The 21,516-nt window shown below is 45.1% G+C and overlaps 1 protein-coding gene across 1 annotated transcript in view; it reads left to right on the top strand.

Moving 5' to 3' along the window:
* TMEM260 (transmembrane protein 260) overlaps positions 1 to 21,516 on the top strand; it is a 73,114-nt gene that overhangs the window by 2,615 nt on the left and 48,983 nt on the right. The window contains exons 2-3 of the mRNA XM_083440758.1: positions 6,353 to 6,384; positions 7,200 to 7,351. Of these exons, the coding sequence (XP_083296884.1) occupies positions 6,353 to 6,384; positions 7,200 to 7,351 (184 nt within the window). The remainder of the gene's footprint in view (positions 1 to 6,352; positions 6,385 to 7,199; positions 7,352 to 21,516) is intronic.

The raw sequence follows: 21,516 nt of genomic DNA on the forward strand, positions 1-21,516 counted from the left end.
GAAGCACGTCTGTGGGGAGGGAGTGCCGCAACTTTGGGGCTACCACAGAGAAGGCCCCGCGAGCTTCTATTTTTTTTAAATAATATTTTTTATTAAGACTTTTACATAGAAAAAAGAAAGAAAAATACAAAAAGAAAAAGAAAAACAAATAAAAACAATTCCATTTTCATAATATTTCTTGCATTTGCTTATTTCCCAGACTTCCCCACACCTCCCCTCACTGTATTCCAATTCAAATATTTAATCAGCAAATCCCTTCCCTCTATCTTATCTTAATCTTTATCTTAATATATTAAACCTTTAATTCTTCATCTTTTAACCCTAAAATTTTCCATACTCCTTCGCCACATTATTACTAATAACCTTTTAACCTCCATCCGATGTCATTCTAACATTCATTAATTTTATAGTATTTCTGTAAATAGTCTTTAAAGGCCCCGCAAGCTTCTAAAGGGCGGAGGAAAGCCACTCCTCAAGAAAGTCTCCCAGTGTAGCGCGGTGCATGATGGGAGTTTACAAAATTTGCATGGCATGGAGAAATTGGATAGACAAAAGTTTTTCTCCTTTCATAGCACTAGAACTTCAGGGCTTTCAACGAAGCTGGATGTTGAAAGATTAAGGGCAGATGAGAGAAAGCCCTTCATGCAGGACATAGTTGAACTGTGGAACTCCTTTCCATAGGAGGTAGTGGGGCCACCAACTCAGATGGCTTGGATGATTGGAGTCCAGGGGTCAGCAAACTTTTTCAGCAGGGGGCCGGTCCACCGTCCCTCAGACCTTGTGGGGGGCCGGACTGTATTTTGGGGGGAAAAGAACAAATTCCTATGCCCCACAAATAACCCAGAGATGCATTTTAAATAAAAACACACATTCTACTCATGTAAAAACAGCAGGCAGACCCCACAAATGATCAATGATGATGATAATAATAATAATAATAATAATAATAATAATAAATTTTATTTATACCCTGCCTTCCCTAGCCAAGACCGGGCTCAGGGCAGCTAACACCAGATATAAAACAATTGATTAAAATACAACATTAAAATGCAGCCTCATACCAGCAGAAACTCAAAAACTTTTTGGGAGGGTGAAAACGTCAAGTCTTCAGCAAGGCTAACTATCCAGACTGGTCCTACATGGGCCAGAAAAAAGCCAGGGAAGTCCCCAAGTAGGAGTTCCCAGAGTTGCCAAGTAGGAGTTCCCAGAGATGCATTTTAAATAAAAGGACACATTCTATTCATATAAAAACACACTGATTCCCAGATCGTCCGTGGGCCGGATTCAGAAGGCGATTGGGCCAGATCTGGCCCCTGGGCCTTAGTTTGCCTACCCATGGCTTGGATGATTAGACCTTCAGGGAGGAGAGAGCTTTCCACGACTTCTGTGTTCTAATCCTGCTTTCGGTGGTTGGCCACTGTGAGCCTGGTGGAGTCGATGGACCACTGGTCTGATCCAGCACATCCTTTCTTATGCCTTTATGGTTGCTTCTCATTGGGCTGTTGGGGGAGTTCCCCGTGAAGGTATTTTGTGCTTCTGTGGGTGGCGCTGTAGTCTAAACCACTGAGCCTAGGGCTTGCCAATCAGAAGGTCGGCGGTTCGAATCCCCACGACGGGGTGAGCTCCCGTTGTTCGGTCCCTGCTCCTGCCAACCTAGCAGTTCAAAAGCACGCCAAAGCTTGCCATTTGGCCTTCGTCAGTCAGGGTCCGTGGTGCTCACACTTGGGGACTCCCTGTGGGAGTTATGAAGCTAGGCTAAGCTGGCTTGGCAGCTGAAAGAAATCTGTTTTGAAAGACAGGTCAGTGCGCACCATCCCTGGGAGCCAAAGATGCCCATCCGGCCTCAGGCTAAGGAGTAAAAACCACATGGAGAAACACAGGGAGTTGCCTCATAGCAAGCTAGACTCTTAGTCGGCCTAGCTCAATATAGTCTACACGGAGCGGCAGTGGGTTTCCAGGACAGGGGGCTTCCCCATCCCTTCCTGGGCATGTTGGGGATTGAACCTGTGGCCTGCATGCAGAGCAGGTGCTCTGTCACTAAGCTCTATCTCCAGATCCCTAGGGATCTTCTGCTACCACTCTCAGGACTCATCTTCACTTCTGCTTGTCCATTCTTTGCAGGCACAGATGAGAGCAGTTTTCTGTTTGCCCCACTGTTTCCCCTGGGAAAACTTCTTCTTTAGTGCTGAATTGGAGCAAACGTCTATCTGTGGAAAACCTGGTTGACGTTTTTGCCGATTCAGCAGTAAAGATTGGGTTTTCTGGGGGTGGGGAAGCAGTGGGACAATCAGAAGTCTGTGTGAGCCCTTGATGTTTGCTCCTGCAGCCTCTTATCCCCCACCAGGCCCACTTCAATGTAACAGGATTACATCCTCTTATATGGAGGAGCTCTGTGGGTTAAACCACAGAACCTAGGACTTGCCGATCAGAAGGTCGGTGGTTCGAATCCCCACGACGGGGTGAGCTCCCGTTGCTCAGTCCTGCTCCTGCCAACTTAGCAGTTTGAAAACACACCAGTGCAAGTAGATAAATAGGTACCGCTCCGGCGGGAAGGTAAACAGCGTTTCCGTGTGCTGCTCTGGTTTACCAGAAGCGGCTTAATCATGCTGGGCACATGACCTGGAAGCTGTATGCCGGTTCCCTCGGCCAGTAAAGCGAGATGAGCGCTGCAACCCCAGAGTCGTCTGCGACAGGACTTAACGGTCAGGGGTCCCTTTACCTTTACTTTAAATCTGACCTTGGGATTCAACTAAGCCGGCTGATACCCACTCTTTGCAGCAATACTGACCTTGCATGCCATGGGATGGGAGAAGCGGGTATTGGGAAAAAGGAGGTGCTCCCCGTTTTGTGCATTCTGCACATCACTGAAGCATTGCCAAGTGGCAGCTGTATGGATTTCCTGGAAAAGTTTGAATCAGATTCCCACCCCCCACCAGAAATTTTTTAGTTTGCACCAGGAAAATTTTCCGCTGCATCAGAGAGTGGTAATAGTTTAGCATGTTTGCTTTGCTCATGCTTAGTAAACAAAGAAATTTTGAAACTGCTCAGATTGCCTGATGCTATATCTGCAAGTGCCAGCCATTCATCTGTCAGGGTTGCTACTAGGACTGTGCAAACGTCAGTCTCCCTTAGCAGAAGTTTTTTCCTCCCTGGTCCTTTCCACTGCCGTGCCGTGCTAAGATAAACCAAGGTTTGTCTCAGAGTGTCATCCGAACCAGGATTTTTGGTTTGGCTTTCTCCTCCCTAACCAGATAACAAGCTTATAGGTTCAGTGGTGCTTACTGTCTTTATAGGACTGCAGTTTAGGCTGCTGAGATACTTTAGCGTTACGTTGCTGTTGCAGAGTGTGGATTCCGCACATACCAAAAATATAATTTGCAATTGTTTTCTCTCAGTTCAGTCCCACCCTGAAAATGCAGTTGCGCTCTACAGTAGCAACGTTTTGTGATTTGCATGTACAGTACAACCAAGATGGAGCGGTATTTTAAGCAAATTGTCCCCCAAGTGTAGAAATTTATGACAGACTGTATGACAGACAAACAGTCTCTCAGGTAGTCTTGCCTGGAATATATTGGGAAGCCAATAGGATCAGAAAGTAGTCCTAGGAGATTGTTGCCCGGCCCCATGGCGTTTGAGTTGTGGGGTCCTGAAAATAAGTCCATTCTGCCCCCTATGCTGTTCAACATCTATAGGAACCCCTTGGAAGCTGTCCTATGGGGATTTGGAGCATGGTGTCATCTGTATGCTGTGGACAAGCAGCTGTTATCTCTCCGTTCCTTCTGAATCAGGAGAGACTGTGAAGGTGTTTGACCAGTCCCTGGAAGCAGTGGGGAGCTGTGGGTGGCTGATTCCTGGAAATAAAGTATTAGGTGTGTTCTGGGAGGGGCTGCACAGATCCAGGAGTATTCCTGGATTCTAGATGGTGCACCAGACACACTCTTATCTCGCCAGAGTGGTGCATGCTCTGGTTATCTCCCGCTTGGACTACTGCAATGAGCTCTATGTGGGGCTACCTTTGAAGGTAACCCGGAAACTGCAACTAATCCAGAATGCGGCAGCTAGACTGGTGACTGGGAGTGGCCGCTGAGATCACATAACACCGGTCCTGAAAGACCTATTTTGGCTCCCAGTACGTTTCCAAGCACAATTCAAGGTGTTGGTGCTGACTTTTAAAGCCCTAAATGGCCTTGGCCCAGTATACCTGAAGGAGCGTTTCCACTCCCATCATTCTGCCCAGACACTGAGGTCCAGCTCCGAGGGCCTTCTGGCGGTTCTTTCCCTGCGAGAAGTGAGGTTACAGGGAACCAGGCAGAGGGCCTTCTTGGTAGTGGCACCCACCCTGTGGAACGCCCTCCCACCAGATGTCAAGCAAATACTGTAAACAACTATCTTACTTTTAGAAGATATCTGAAGGCAGCCCTGTTTTAGGAAGTTTGTAATGTTTGATGCTTTATTGTATTTTTAGTATTTTGTTGGAAGCTGCCCAGAGTGACTGGGGAAACCCAGCCAGATGGGTGGGAGATTAATAATAATAATAATATATTTGCTTGTTTATTTATTTATTTATTATTATTTGATGTCTGTGGCCAGGAGTATTTATGCCCAGCTTAGGCCGGTTTGCCAGCTGTGGATGCCCCTGGACTGGGATAGTGTGACCTCAGTTGCCCATGCCGTAGTGACCTCCCACTTAGACTACTACAGTGTGCTCTTATGGGGCTGCCCTTGAAGTTGGTCTGGACGCTGCCTCTCTGCACTGGCTGCCAGTGAGCTACTGAGCCCAAGGTGTCAGTGCTAGAGTAAAAAGCCCTAAATAGTACAAGACTCAAGTACCTAAAATAGCGACTTTCCCAGTAACAACCATCTTGGGCCCTACAGTTGGCCAGGGGAGACCCAGTGGTGGTGCTGCCTCCTGCTACTTCCCAGTTGGCATTGACCCATGGCAGGGCCTTCTTGGTGGTGGCTCCATGTTTGTTCCCTGCCCTCCCCAGTGAGCTGCATCTGTCTCCCTCATTATTGGCTCCCAGCGGAAATTTATAAAGGCATCCTTGCTTACCCAGGCATTTGATAGCTGGTAGATACTGGCCCTGGCAACCTTGAAATTTGCCACTGCTTTTAACGTTCTTGGTGCTTTTTAAGTGCCTTTAAACCTTTCAAGTTTGCTTTTATTTTATTTTAAACTGTATGGTTTTATAAATAGCTGGCTTGATTCCCTCCAGATACTGTTGGACTCCAGGGGTTTCATTCAACGTAGCACGAAGCAAAAATGCCATCAGTGCTAGGATTGGTATCCATTTCACAGCCAGTTAGCCCGATAAGTAGATAATCTGATTTCTTGCCGCTCTTCCCAGTAAGGTCCCAGGGCGGTTTGCAACATATTTTTTTTTAAAAGTTAAGATTGGTTTACAACAAATGACAGTCGAGAGAGACCAGGGTGGGTCCTAAAATGTATCTCATGTTTCAGAAGCCATGGTACAGGTGTGTCTTCAGGCATGTGATGAAAACCACCTAAATAATACGTCAGGTGCGCCTCCAGATATTTATTGGTGCTGAGCGCTGGAGCCGATGGGAGTGCTTTGCTTTGGACGCTCGTGTTTAATTCAAAGTACGATCCTCCCTACAGTAACGTGAAACAGATTTGGCTAATGCCATCTGACATATCTCACAGTGCATCTGATCCCATGTACAGTGCTTTGAAGGTGCAACCGGCCGAACGGACATTCTTGACGCCACTATTCTCTTTCATTTTTTAAAAAGAAATTGCAAAAAAGGTGGAAAAATAATTCGGAACAGGGCTTTTCGTACACAATAAACTGAGGCCAAATATAATCGCAACATAGCAGAGAATTCACAAGTCCCTTGGGTATACACTGCCACAGGTATACCCTGTATATGGTATATGCCATGTTAGCGCGGTCCCCCCGCTTCAAAATGCGAAGCTGCAGATATTTTGGGAGACAAGGAACGATATCGGTAAATCGGTATTGAGCCGAGCTGCTGTGGAAATGCAGTTTGCATGGTTATTTCACATCCCCTCCTGCAGTACTGTTTGCGTAACCCGAATAGTTCCATTTATTATTATTATTATTATTATTATTATTACAATGCACCTTCATTTATCTGCTGATAGAAGTGCCGAGAAAAAAACACGCAACAAAAGATATTTTGTGCAACGACATCAGTGGGGGAAGAAAATATTCTTGGAAAAATTTCATGCTGTTAAATCTCTACAGATTTACACTTTTATCCAGTCAAATTAATGCAAAACCCCCAACGCAAGGGTTTGGATTTTCAAAACTTGGGAGGAGTGTCGTTCCCTAATAGTAATTATTGGTTTTACATTATTTTTTCACAGGGGAGCTGATCACAGCCGCCTATGAGCTTGGAGTAAGTATTAGTTTTATTGTTTAATCAATGCTCTCATTAACAGTTTTAGGAATTAAGGAAGTTTAATTAAGCATGGAGTTAAAGTAGATTAATTTATTTTCAAACCACAGTTTTTGCTAACTTATAAGTACAGCACGCGACAATTTACTCCCAAGTTTTAAATCCAATTAAACTAAATTATAAAGCAAAGGCTTTACTGTATATACAGTAGTTGGCTTATTATCAACCCAAATTTTGTATAAGCTGGGGAGAATAAAATAAATCGGGTTAACAATTTTAATAAGTTTTGTTATTTAATAAACTTTTATTACGGCGTGTGATCCCCTTTAGGCGAGACCTTAGGACTGTCATCGCGGTGGTAATCCGATAGCAGTGTGGTCTTTCAACTTGCTAACCAATAAAATAGTTCAGAATCTGTTCTTTCTCTCTATTTTGGTCGAATTGTATATGTATATGTATATATATTTGGAATCCCAGCCTTTTGAATGACCGTAATATACTATGAACCCAAACTTCAAGCCATTTAAAGGACAATGGCGATGAGTCCCACCGCATCTCTTAAGTGGCGCATTCATCTCCTTGATGAGTGTAGCAAATCCACTAAGGCAAATATTTCTGCAAAGTTTAGAATTGGCACTTTAGAGAGACAAGATGAGATGAGAAGGGGTGGGGGAGAAAATCTGCTTTTTTAAAAAGGGACTGTGCTCTGACTTGTGTGTTTATTATGAGGCTGATAAGGCACTTATTTCTCCATCAGACAGCCCTTGTGTGACATCTTCACTGCAAAGCCTTCTCTGTTTGTTTTTCCCTCCTAGGTTGCTCATCCCCCAGGCTATCCGCTTTTCACTCTTTTGGCTAAACTGGCAATTGAGCTGCTCCCTTTCGGCTCGGTCGCTTTCCGCGTGAACCTGCTCTGCGCTGTGCTCGGAGCCGCCGCAGCGCCGTTTTTCTTTTACACCGTGGCCAGGTAAAGTAGATGCTGCTGGTATATATTTTCCCCCTGCTTTTCCGGGATCTGCAGTTACTGGGTAGGATCTTTAATTGTGGAGATCTGCTTCTCCCCGACACAAAAGCAGCGGCGGCGGCAGTGGCTGCTGTCCGTGACAGGCTGTGCATGCAGAACCGAACAAAATGCATAATTTTCCGGGCGAAGGCCGGGCTTGACAGGACATGACGCTAGCTCTGTGTGAGTCTAAGGGAGGACTCCTCACCCCCCCCCAACTCCGCCGCACCTGCTTCCCTGGAGCGGCAAACTGCTTCTGAAACACCGAAGGAGTTTCAAGAACAGTTTGTAACGTGGGTGTTTTGGGGATTCAGTTTTGGGAAAGCAGCGGGGACAGGGGACATCGAAAATTGTGCATAGTTAGCGCAGGCCCCTTGCATGAGTCTAAGCTGGCCTTTGGATCCCAATCTCAGTCGATTGTGGAAAAAACTACAGAGCACCAGTGAACTAACTTTGCTCTGCCCTGATGCATCTCGGCTCTCGGCTCCATTGCAGAAGCGGAAGCTGGCAGATGCTCCCTCGTGGAAGCTGCCTGCTTGGGGTTACGGAACAAACCAGACACTTTGGGAAATGGAAATCCACTGTATCAGTAGGGCTGGGCAATCTATTGACACAGAGCTTTCCAAATGATGCGTCACGACACGTTTGTGTGTCGGCTGCAGTGTGTAGCTATGTCGTGCAAACGCTCCCTGTGCTCCCCCAGGGCTGGAAAGGGCACGAGCGGCCTGGCGGTTTGCTAGCCAAACTGAATTGCTGTGCCGCGAAAGGATGCGTGTCTAAAAACTGCGTCACCAGCACGCAAGGTTTGGAAAGTTCTGTATTGTCCCCAAACCGGTTTTTAAAGTCCATATCGTGATAGAGTTTTCATCGTTCTGGACCCAGCAAGATATCGCGAATCGTGATGGGCGTTCATTTTTGACCTGGCAGTATATTGTGAACCATGGTGTGTGGGTGTGTCTGCCATGCAGAAATCACAATGTAGGAAAAACCTGACGCCAGCCGATGCCTCTGTGTAGCTCCTTCCTTATTTCAGACATTGTGATATATTGCAATGTTTAGCTGGTGATATATCGCAATGTTGGAAACTGGATGTCGCCCAGCCCATGTATCAGCAGGGCAAAGTGTTCCATGCAGATTGTACAGCTATTGCACTTATCCCGGCTGCCACTCTCACCTGTGGGGAAATGGGCAGAGGCACCATTGCCTGAATTTGGAGTCCCTGCACTCGGACGGCTTCTCCGTGGCGTGATCCATTTGCGTAAGCAGAGCTGGCACTGCCTGCCTATGAAGGAAGGGAGTCTTTGGGGGCCGGCAGAGCTCAGCATGCGCCCTGCATGTGCATTTAGCCGAGGCATGTGCATGTGCTGGCCCCGCAAATCCCCAAGCATAAAGCATTTCGTTTTCAAACATCCCTGCAAGAGTGTACCCCGGACTGAATTTCTGGAGGCGTTGGGACATGATCTTAGGAACGTAGGCTGCTGCCTTCTGCTGAGTCCATCTAGCTTAGTATTGTCAACACTGGCTGGCAGCAGCTCTCCAGCATTTCAGGCAGGGAGTCTCTCCCAGTCCTACCTGTAGAAGCCTGGGAATGAACCTGGTACCTTCTGAATGCAAAGCAGATGTTTTGCCTCTGAGCTACGGCCCTTCCCCCTGATTTCAGAAGTAAGCAGCTGATCTAGTTATTAATCTTCTATCCCCTTCCTTTCCCCTCTCAATTTCCTCCTTGTTTCTGCCTCCCTCCCTTCTATACCCACTTCCTCTTTCTCCCTTTCTCTTAACCTTATTGTAGTTCATAGTCATATCCTTAGTGGGAAAGCGTCATTCATAAATTGCATTCTAAAACAATAATAATATCTGCACTCAATCTAAATTAATTGGGATACATTCCGTGAACTGTTTTGCTTTAAACAAACAGCGCACACAAGGAAATATCTGCTATATACTAAAAGCCCTTCCTTTCTTTGGTTTAGCAGTACAACTCTACGTTAAAGTCAAAAACAACATTCAGCTGAATCGCCACGGCCACTGAATTGTCAGTTTCCACCCCAGCGCTTGCTGCAAACTGCTAATTGATTCATCTGGCTACAGTTTATATAATTTAAATTTTGTATTGGGCCTTGGAGTCTTCACAGAAGTTAAAAACACACGCACAGGCAACACCCCCCACCCCGGCCGGAAAAACCCCAACTCATTTATTTCAAAAGAGTGGCAACATTGTTCAGTCTCATTGATGCTGATCAGGTTTATCTAACCAGAAGTAACAATGTTTGTCATCACAAAAAGACACAGATGTCTTTTTTTTAATAAGTTAACAATACGTGCATCAACTGTACTGGCAAACTTTTAATTGCTAGCGTTACGAAGGGGAGGCAGCTGCCTGCTGATGGCTTCATTTGCGTTATTCCACCTGTGTGTACAGTACAGTGACTTGGAATACTGTACTGACCAAATAATATTGAGATGCAGCTTGGATTGGCGGGGGCTGCAGTGGAAACGGGAGATCATCAGTTGGAATTGTGTGTGTGTGGGGGGGGGTGTTCAGGTTATACCGAATTGCAAGAAAATATGAACAATCTTTCCCTTTTTTTGCATTGCAGGATTCTTTGCTTCTAACCATGTGCAAAAGAGAAAGCATTTTGGGGTGGCCTGGCTTGGTTATTCGTTAAATTTATACCCCTGTCCTTCTTTCCAAAGGAGCCCAGGGTGGTAGCTGCTACAGTAATTCAAAAATACATTTAAATAATGGTACTACATTAGCTCTCCCCCCCCCATCTCTCTGTGTCCTAACTCACAGGTGAGAAATGGTATTTTGGGCAGTTCAAACCATTTTTTGGGCCGGCTTTGGCCTGCCCAGTGGCTTCCAGAGAGTTTGGACTGCGCTGGCTGTGCTGTCAGGGGCTCACAGGAGTTTATATTAATTGTTTCAGACTCAGGGTGACTCAAGAAGATAACATACAAACCTATAAAATTGCGAAAAGCCAGAAATGTAACCAACGTCGTACAATGCACAATTCCCCAAATGCTCAGCCAACAACACAGTACCTGACTCTTCTCAAAGATGACCACAGCTGTAGAGGCTAGCTCAGGGGTAGGCAACCTAACACCCATGGGCCGGATCTGGCCCAATCGCCTTCTAAATCCGGCCCACAGACTGTCCGGGAATCAGCATGTTTTTCGATGAGTAGAATGTGTCCTTTTATTTAAAATGCATCTCTGGGTTATTTGTGGGGCCTGCCTGGTGTTTTTACAGGAGTAGAATGTGTGCTTTTATTTAAAATGCATCTCTGGGTTATTTGTGGGGCATAGGAATTCGTTCATTTCCCTCCCCCCCCCAAAAAAAATATAGTCCGGCCCCCCACAAGGTCTGAGGGACGTTGGACCGGCCAACAGATGACACCAAACTGGGAGGGGTGGCTAACACCCCAGAGGACAGGATCACACTTAAAAACGACCTTGACAGATTAGAGAACTGGGCCAAAACAAACAAGATGAACTTTAACAGGGAGAAATGTAAAGTATTGCACTTGGGCAAAAAAAATGAGAGGCACAAATAGAAGATGGGTGACAACTGGCTTGAGAGCAGTACATGTGAAAAGGATCTAGGAGTCTTGGTTGACCACAAACTTGACATGAGCCAAGAGTGTGACGCGGCAGCTAAAAAAGCCAATGCAATTCTGGGCTGCATCAATAGGAGTATAGCATCTAGATCAAGGGAAGTAATAGTGCCACTGTATTCTGCTCTGGTCAGACCTCACCTGGAGTACTGTGTCCAGTTCTGGGCACCACAGTTCAAGAAGGACACTGACAAACTGGAACGTGTCCAGAGGAGGGCAACCAAAATGGTCCAAGGCCTGGAAACGATGCCTTATGAGGAACGGCTAAGGGAGCTGGGCATGTTTAGCCTGGAGAAGAGGAGGTTAAGGGGGGATATGATAGCCATGTTCAAATATATAAAAGGATGTCACATAGAGGAGGGAGAAAGGTTGTTTTCTGCTGCTCCAGAGAAGCGGACAGGGAGCAATGGATCCAAACTACAAGAAAGGGTCAAAATTAAGGGAGAGAAGAATAATAGTGACCTCATTGTGGGAGTTTACTACAGATCCCCAAGCCAAACGGAGGACATAGATGATGCCTTCCTGGAACAGATGGCCAAGCATGCAAAAGGAAGGGAGATAGTAGTAATGGGGGACTTCAATTACCCAGATATTTGTTGGATGTCAAACTCAGCCAAGAGCATAAGGTCAAACAGATTCCTCACTGGCCTTGCAGACAACTTCATTGTCCAGAAAGTGGGAGAAGCAACAAGAGGAACAGCCATTTTAGATCTGGTCCTAACCAATGTCGATGACCTGGTTAATGGGGTAGAAGTGGAAGGATCATTAGGCGCAAGTGATCATGCTCTTCTGAAGTTTACTATACAACGGAAAGGAGCAGCCAAGCATACTAGGACTCAATTTCTTGACTTTAAGAAAGCCGACTTCATAAAACTTAGGGAAGTGCTGGGTGAGATCCCATGGACAGTAATACTAAAAGGAAAGGGAGTTCATGATGGCTGGGAGTTTGTTAAGAGGGAGATAGTAAAAGCACAACTTCAGGCAATACCAATGAGACGGAAACATGGAAGGTGCCTAAAGAAGCCAGGGTGGCTATCTAAAGAACTTTTAACTGAGTTAAGATTAAAAAAGGATGTGTACAAAAAATGGAAAAGGGGGGAAACCACCAAAGAGGAATTCAAACAAATAGCCAGCACGTGTAGACACAAAGTCAGAAAAGCTAAAGCACAGAATGAACTCAGGCTTGCTAAAGAGGTTAAAAGCAACAAAAAAGGCTTCTATGGGTATGTTCGTAGCAAAAGGAAGAACAAAGAAACAGTGGGGTCACTCAGAGGAGAAGATGGTGAAATGCAAACAGGGGACACAGAAAGGGCTGAACTCCTCAATGCCTTCTTTGCCTCAGTCTTCTCCGATAAAGAAAACAATGCCCGACCTGAAGAATTTGGAGGAAATGATTCAGCAGAGGAAACACAGCCCAGAATAACTAAGGAGATAGTACAAGAATACTTGGCTAGTTTAGATGTATTCAAGTCTCCAGGGCCAGATGAACTGCATCCAAGAGTATTAAAAGAACTGGCAGATGTGATCTCAGAACCACTGGCAATCATCTTTGAGAATTCCTGGAGAACAGGCGAAGTCCCGGCAGACTGGAGGAGGGCAAATGTTGTCCCTATTTTCAAAAAGGGGAAAAGAGAGGACCCAAATAATTACCGCCCAGTCAGTCTAACATCAATACCAGGGAAGATTCTGGAGCAGATCATTAAGCAAACAATCTGTGAGCACCTAGAAAGGAATGCTGTGATCACCAATAGTCAGCATGGATTTCTGAAAAATAAGTCATGTCAGACTAACCTGATCTCATTTTTTGACAGAATTACAAGCCTGGTAGATGAAGGGAACGCAGTGGATGTAGTCTACCTTGATTTCAGCAAGGCATTTGACAAGGTGCCCCATGATATTCTTGTAAAGAAGCTGGTAAAATGCGGTCTTGACTATGCTACCACTCAGTGGATTTGTAACTGGCTGACTGACCGGACCCAAAGGGTGCTCATCAATGGTTCCTCTTCATCCTGGAGAAGAGTGACTAGTGGGGTGCCACAGGGTTCTGTATTGGGCCCGGTCTTATTCAACATCTTTATCAACGACTTGGATGATGGACTCAAGGGCATCCTGATCAAATTTGCAGATGACACCAAACTGGGAGGGGTGGCTAACACCCCAGAAGACAGGATCACACTTCAAAACGACCTTGACAGATTAGAGAACTGGGCCAAAACAAACAAGATGAATTTTAACAGGGAGAAATGTAAAGTATTGCACTTGGGCAAAAAAAATGAGAGGCACAAATACAAGATGGGTGCCACCTGGCTTGAGAGCAGTACATGTGAAAAGGATCTAGGAGTCTTGGTTGACCACAAACTTAACATGAGCCAACAGTGTGACGCGGCAGCTAAAAAAGCCAATGCAATTCTGGGCTGCATCAATAGGAGTATAGCATCTAGATCAAGGGAAGTTATAGTGCCACTGTATTCTGCTCTGGTCAGACCTCACCTGGAGTACTGTGTCCAGTTCTGGGCACCACAGTTCAAGAAGGACACTGACAAACTAGAACGTGTACAGAGGAGGGCAACCAAAATGGTCAAAGGCCTGGAAACAATGCCTTATGAGGATCGGCTAAGGGAGCTGGGCATGTTTAGCCTGGAGAAGAGGAGGTTAAGGGGTGATATGATAGCCATGTTCAAATATATAAAAGGATGTCACATAGAGGAGGGAGAAAGGTTGTTTTCTGCTGCTCCAGAGAAGCGGACACGGAGCAATGGATACAAACTACAAGAAAGAAGATTCCACCTAAACATTAGGAAGAACTTCCTGACAGTAAGAGCTGTCCGACAGTGGAATTTGCTGCCAAGGAGTGTGGTGGAGTCTCCTTCTTTGGAGGTCTTTAAGCAGAGGCTTGACAACCATATGTCAGGAGTGCTCTGATGGTGTTTCCTGCTTGGCAGGGGGTTGGACTCGATGGCCCTTGTGGTCTCTTCCAACTCTATGATTCTATGATTCTATGATTCTATGATTCTATGAAAGAAGATTCCACCTAAACATTAGGAAGAACGTCCTGACAGTAAGAGCTGTTTGACAGTGGAATTTGCTGCCAAGGAGTGTGGTGGAGTCTCCTTCTTTGGAGGTCTTTAAGCAGAGGCTTGACAACCATATGTCGGGAGTGCTCTGATGGTGTTTCCTGCTTGGCAGGGGGTTGAACTCAAAGGCCCTTGTGGTCTCTTCCAACTCTATGATTCTATGATTCTAACAGCTAGAAAAGGTTGCTGACCCCTGGGCTAGCTTAACCACAGAAGGCCTGGGCGGATGGAAGTGTATTTGCCTGGCATCTAAAAGCTGTCACTGGTGATGCCAGCTATGTTCCCCTGGAGAGGATTCTAGAATCTGGTGGATACCTGAATTGGTGCCGGCTCCCTGAGGCCCTCTTCACCCTCGCTTCCAGCAGGGTGGGAGACTGCCCCCTTCTCCCTCCCTAATGTGATCCCAGGCAATTGTGATATATTTAGGGAGGGCAGCCATGTGGGTCTTTCCCAAATGAGAGGCGTAAGACTGTGAGTGGCCCCTGTTGCGTATGCTGCTGAGGCTGATAGCAAATTGGCGCTGCAGCAAAATGTTGCAGTGTGGAGGTCTTGTCACAGGCCTGCGGACTTCCGGCTCACAGGAAGTTTCTGTCTCCCTGGCAGTATCCCAACAGGTGTTCCTAATCAGGATGCTTATACAGTCGTACCTCGGGATAAATACGCTTCAGCTTGAGCGCTTTCGGGTTGCGTTCTTCGGCGACCCGGAAGTAACGGAGCGCATTACTTCAAGGTTTCGCCGCTCGCACATGCGCAGACGGTCAAAATGACATCGTGCGTGGAAGCGGCGAAACGCGACCCACACAAACGCATTGTCGCGTCTTGCGTTCTGTTCGGGATGCGAACGGGGCTCCGGAATGGATCCCGTTTGCATCCCGAGGTGCCACCGTATCTCCCGCCTTACTTGGTTTCCCTTTCTAATCTTATTATCATCTTGTTATTACAATTAATACAATTTTTTTCAAGTGTTCAAAGCGCTTTGAGTGCACTATCTACTTATAAGTCTTCCAGCAACCCTGTAAGATAAGTCAACGTCGCCCATGCTACAGGTGGAAGGACTGAGGGCTATCTGTCTATTTTTCTATCTAAGGGCATGCTTGTTTAAGGCCACCTGTTGAGTTAATGAGAGGATTTGAACTGGTGACTTGCCGATTTGTAGCTGCAATATGCAACCACGCTGACCACAGTGTTAGGGCCCAAGGCCAGTTATATCAGTCTTTCCTCTCAACCATTCTCTCAGTTGGGCATCAGCCGGGTGGGGAAAACCCACCTGGGCAGTCACATGCATAAAGTAGACACAGGATTGTATCATAGGAGCAGCAGCATCCACACCTCTGTGGCTTCTTGTGGAAGGATTGTTCTGATTGACAAGGGTCAGAGAAATAGGGCTTGTTTAATGATTTGGGGATAACAGTATAAGGGAGATAAATGCTGCAAGGGAGAGCATTTCAACAAACAATCCCAGGCTGGGATAGCAAGCTTGTTGGTTTTTGAATGTCTGATGTAGATTTTTTCAATTTCATTGTTCTGTATGGGACAATGACAATAAAGATTATAATCGTATCGTAATATACAGGGCAGTGATATACTGGCACACTGCTAAGTCATACCAAAATAGATCACCAAGGCAACTACTCTAGAGTAAGGAGTGTGGACAAGCAAACAAATAAATCGCAGAAGTAAATATGATTTCTTTCTGTGATTTATTTGTTTGCTTGTCCACAGTGCTTACTCTGGAGTTGTTGCTTTGGTGATATATTTTTGTATGAGCAGCCTGGCATTTTGTCTTAATCCTGCCCAGCCACTTAACAATAGTATTTTTCCTGCCAACAAACCACGGCCTGAAACCATGGTTTGTTGTTGGCACAGTATGTTTTTTGTGTGCCAATAACTTTGGTTTGTTCTAACCATGGCTTGGCTGCTGTGTGGAATCCAAGAACTTCCCTTAACCACTGCTCATTTTTCCACCTCATCCCTCACCAACGCAAGAGCAGCTGGGAAACAAACCAGATTTTTGGAGAAACCAGCGTTCATTTGTTTGATCATCTGTGGGACGTGATTTCTTAAACAAACCATGGCTTAGTGTTACATGCGAACAAGACCAGTGTCAAGGCAGTTTTTAAGAAACCCTGTCATGGGACTGTGCCAAATCGGCAAAGGCTGTCTCACCCACATCAAAATGCAGTTTTTGTTTTGGCTATAACTGATAGCACTCTGCCAAGAGAGGTTTCTTGGACTGGTATGGGTGTGCGGGTAAACCAATCATTTTTCCAACTGAAACTGAAGGTTTATGAGTATTTCTGTACAGGGGCTATTTCGAAGATACGTCAAATAAAGCGTAACATTCTCTCCCTGCTCCCCAACCCTATCATGCTAACAAATTATTTAGTTCGATGGCAATGCGTTGGCCTTACCTAACTGCCCACGGGCAGGCTTTGTCAAAGGTGGCTCCTCTTATTTAGAACCCCAGTTATTCATTATTAACCATTCCTATATTGCGTTCAAAGCTGAGGAGTGCTTTGACAATCCTTATTCCATTCATTTTTCGGGGGCGGAAACCACCCACCCTTAATAATCCCCTTTAATGGGCGTGGAACTGAGGCCAACCGATACCAAGTTGCCCCGGGATATTCAGTGAAAAATTTCACGGCCGGGTGATGCGCTGAACCCCCAAGCTGCCCACATCCAAATGCCAGCACTGTAGCCATGCTCGTTCTTACGGCTCTGGGGCTTTCCTAGGGAAATGCCAATCGCCGCGTTCTGCAGACGACTTGTTTCGGAGGCAGACCGGGCACCTTAGATCAGCCACCCTTTAATTCCTTACGAGTGAAATTTCAAGGGGAAGGGAACTTTGCGGGGCTTGTGCGCGAACAGCCTCCTGCAAGCAGAGAGGGGAGCAGCCATCCTCTTTTGAAGATCCTCATTACACATTTTCTTTTCTACCAAATAAGAATTAACATTGCTTGAAACCTAGACCTGCTCCGCCAAGCACTCCTGCCAGGCTTCCTTGAAAGAGATGCAAGGCTGTTCAGGGAAAAGCGCCCGGTGGACTCAACGCTCTCGCTGGCTGGCTGGCTGCTCCTAGGCTGCGATAAATGTTTTACATACTGTGTGCCTTCTGGCAGAGCCGCCTTCAGTGCCTTATTTGCTTAAGTACACCTCTCTAATATTTCATGAATAGGGGCTCCCCCTATCAGATAATTCATCCTTAACTAATTTTCAGCGTCGTTAAAGGAGTAGGGTTAATAGCAATAATATGGGGAAAAGGCCCCAAAGCTTTTCGGAGGGAAATATATAAAGCGCGAATTCTCAGGGCAAAGAGTGCTTTTGTCATATCGGCTGGGAGCAGCGTTGAGCCTAATGTTGGAGAAGAATAAATAATAATGCTCCCAAGTTCCATTAGTGGTGGCGCAGGGGGGTGAGGGGGCAGAAATCCCCTCGTCTATACATTTTATTTTATATTAATCTCTAATGCATTCCCAGTAATGCCTCTCTTTGTAAGGATACGTCCTCATCCTCTGTTTATTCTAAACATCACAGGATGAAGCCTTGCGAAGGAATTACATTTGCGTGCGGGTTTTTTGTTGTTGTTGTTGTCCTACAGTAGAAAGAGAAAAATAATAAACAGGTAAATTGAAAATAAAATCGCAATGGCAAGCTAATTTTGGGAGGTTTTTTTTAAAAAAAACACATGTTTTTTAGGGCATTTACAATTCATGCCTCAGACGGCAGGCATTTGAAACTCTGTATAATATTAGGGGATGTATTTACTGGGAAAGAGTGGCCAAATGTGTCATTCAAACCTCTTGAAGATCGTTTTTTTGTTTTACACACCACATCCACAAACCCAGTCTTATAGGAACATTTCAATAAGGCTCTTTTAACTGTCCTTTTTAGTGTGCATTCATGATGATTTCTGCTTATGACAGTATTTGGGGCAATCACTGTTTCGTTAAAACGTTTTGGGGCAGACCAAGTGTTTCGTTTCCTTTTTTAAAAATACAATTTTTATTAATTTCTTTTTAACCCAATATTTCAACATACCGATAACAAAGCAAATAAATTCTTTGCTCTACTGAGCTCGTGACTTCCCTCCACACCTTCAACGGGTTTTTTATTTTCAAGTCTTTGTATCACATTTTATATCTTCCACTTCTGACCTTTATATCCTTATAGTCAACTCTGTCTCTTTGGTCAAAAAGTTTTAGAATTTACGATTTTTCGTCGCAGAGTTAATATCAGTCCTGTGAGTGTCTTCACATTTTTACAATAATTATTCATATACCCAATAAATCCAAGTGTTTCGTTTCCAATCCGTGTGCGTCCTGTAGTTTCCTGCGGAATGAACCACGAATGTTCCAGGTTTTTAATTTGGGGTTTTTTTTGGCCCACCTTCTTTGCGCTCCAGCGCAAGGGTGCCACTCTAGACGTCAATCGTGCTGTGACATTGGAAAGCATTAAAGGTAAAGGTAAAGGGACCCCTGACCATTAGGTCCAGTTGTGACCGACTCTGGGGTTGTGGCACTCATCTCGCTTTATTGGCCGAGGAAGCCGGCGTACAGCTTCCGGGTCATGTGGCCAGCATGACTAAGCCGCTTCTGGCGAACCAGAGCAGCGCACGGAAACGCCGTTTACCTTCCCGCCGGAGTGGTACCTATTTATCTACTTGCACTTTGACATGCTTTCGTACTGCTAGGTTGGCAGGAGCAGGGACTGAGCAACAGGAGCTCACCCTGTCGTGGGGATTCGAACCGCCGACCTTCTGATTGGCAAGTCCTAGGCTCTGTGGTTTAACCCACAGTGCCACCCGCGTCCCTTGGGAAGCATTATAGAACAACTATTAACTCAGAAGGGTGCTTGGACTGTCCACTATAAAACCCACCGGTAATGCACTTTTCTTGCATTAGCGATAACGTTGCAGAATACACCCACGGAACAGTAGTGGAGGGGTGCAGTCGCAACTTCTTATACATCACCTACTCTGTCCCACGTCGCTGCAGCTAGTAGGCCTTCTCTGGAGTTTTGCAGTTTGAGGACGGCGCTTTCCTGCCACGTTACTGGGCCTTGCACACCAAAGGCAGACATAGATCGCAACCTCCAGCACAGAACATTTGTACAGCCAGCTCTGACAATATGCCACAGAAGTGTTCCACCCCAGCAATGTTTGCAGGATGTGGTATGCTGTGATGTTGCGCTGTCACGATTGGTTGCAAACCACACGTACCTCAGCTGTCGTTTACATGCATTTCCCCACCCGTGATAAACTCTTCTTTTTTTTTAAAAAAAAGTGAAATTAAGTCTAAAGGACACTCTGTAGAACAGTCACAGGAATGCTTGAAGTCCCTTTGGGACATTCTTGCTTTTTAAATTTATTTTAAGGGCCTAGTCATTTCAGGGTGGTGGGAGTGGGTGCAACTGAGTTCTAGACGCCCCCGAGGCGTCTCCAAATATGATATCAACACCCTATATTTGCATAGGGCAGAGTGACCTTTAAAAAAGCCTTCCGGGATTTCTTTTGGGTGGCGGGGCTCAGAAACAAGAAAAATATATATCTCAAATTCCTTCTGTAATCCAGTAGGTGCTTGCAAATATACGAAAAGTCTGTCGCTTTTCTTTTTTCCTTTTTTTTTTTTAAGGCAGCAAATAATTAATGAAGTGCAGATCCCCGGGGAACAACGGCAGTTCAAGTGGCAAATCTGTTTCCCCCCTCAGACAATAGGCACCCTTCAGAAAGGAGCAGACCATCTCTATGGTAATCTGGAGCCGAGAGCGGCCTATTGATTTGGCAGAAGAAGACATTATAGAGTGTCAGTTGGGGTTGTTAACAATTTCATTTGTTGCATGACCTGAACTTAACCTCCTGGAAACCTTTTTCCTTCCGTGCGCATATAAGCGCACGGAGGCTGTTTGCAGCGCTGACAGTTGAGTACAGTAAAGAATCGTCGCTTGGCTTCTCGCTGGCATTTTTTTGTTTGTTTTTTCTGTGTTGTTTTAATTTGGTTCTGTTGTTTTATAACCAACCAACCATCCCCCCCCCCACCCCATCACTTTCCACAATTTCCTCTCTGTATATGCTATGTAAATCAGTTCTTTTAACAGATTCTGGTCCTTTGTCCAGCGTTGTGTTTTGAGGCATCTTCCCCAAGTTTTCCTCTTCGTTTTCAGGTCAAGATAGTTTCATTTTAATGCTTAATTGAAGGAGGCTTTTTGATTCGTACAATAGTTTCATTCATTCCCACTTAAGAGGACATTGTTCTACACGCGGGATTAGTGTTAACTGTATTCTGACACTTTGTTCTTCTAATCATGGTTTGAATTCTGCCAGGTATTTAGGACTCCCCCCCCTTTTTTATATGAACGGGGGGGGGGGGGCGCCTTCCAGTTTCCATCTATACTTCTTGCCTGAAATAGGAATTCCCTCCCAGAAAAAATCTCTTTTAGTCATCTCCTGAATTTTTATCACTTCAATTTCTGCGTGAGCAGATTTGATATGAAAACCTCTCTTTTTAACAGCTGTTACTGATTAGGTTTAAAACGACTCAGCTCCTGAATTTTCCATCTTTTAACTTTTTGGTGTTTATTTTAATGCCAGTTTAATTTTTTAAGATATCCTTTTGACAGAATTGGTGTGCTGGTTCCCCACCCCCTTTTCCTTTTGAGGAGGGGGCACCTTTTTATGTTTTGTATGCTAAAGTTTCAGCCCTTTCAAAACAAACGTTGCAACGGTTGCTGAATAGAATCCGTATGCATTCATTCTCTTGCTTTATTTATTTATTAAAAAAATATTTTTATTTATTTGTCAGGAAGTGCCAACAATGAAAATAAAGTAAGCGAAGAATCAGAAATGTAAAATTTATAAAGTGGAAGGGGGAAAGTACAAAGATAATAGCACAGCTCCAAAAGAATAAGTAAAGTATTGACTCATAAACTGGATTCCCTTTGCAAATAATGAAGAAGTGGAAAAAACAAAAGTGTTAATCTACCTGTGAATTCCAACATCATTGAAAGCAAAAGTTCTATAGAATCTTAGATGAGCCATAATATTTGCTTATTCTTTCTCTTAAATCCTTGCATTCTTTCCATTAAGCAGGGATGGAGTTATAGGGTGTTTAGCAATACACATTTTAGCAGTTGTGAAACATGTGCTGCATTGCACATGGAGGAAGAAAGGGAAAAAAGCAGAAATCTGCAGAGCTGGGATGTAATTCTATTACAAAATGCCTCTTCCTGAGGTTTTGCAAATGTACTTGAGAATGTGGCGTTCTCCCAAGACTGCCGAAAAGAAATAAATTCACATTAACCAGCATTCCCAAAGTGGAAAGTTATAATTCATTCCATCCATGTTTGAAAGAGTGGGTGTTAGGCTATAGGGCCACCCTCATGTTTGTTTTGCCTGTGTGTGTATTCAGAGAAACACAGGAGAGGACAAGAGCATAAATTAAAA

This window comes from Podarcis tiliguerta (genome assembly GCF_965153285.1).
Source record: "Podarcis tiliguerta genome assembly, chromosome: 1".
In the NCBI taxonomy this organism is placed as follows: domain Eukaryota; kingdom Metazoa; phylum Chordata; class Lepidosauria; order Squamata; family Lacertidae; genus Podarcis; species Podarcis tiliguerta.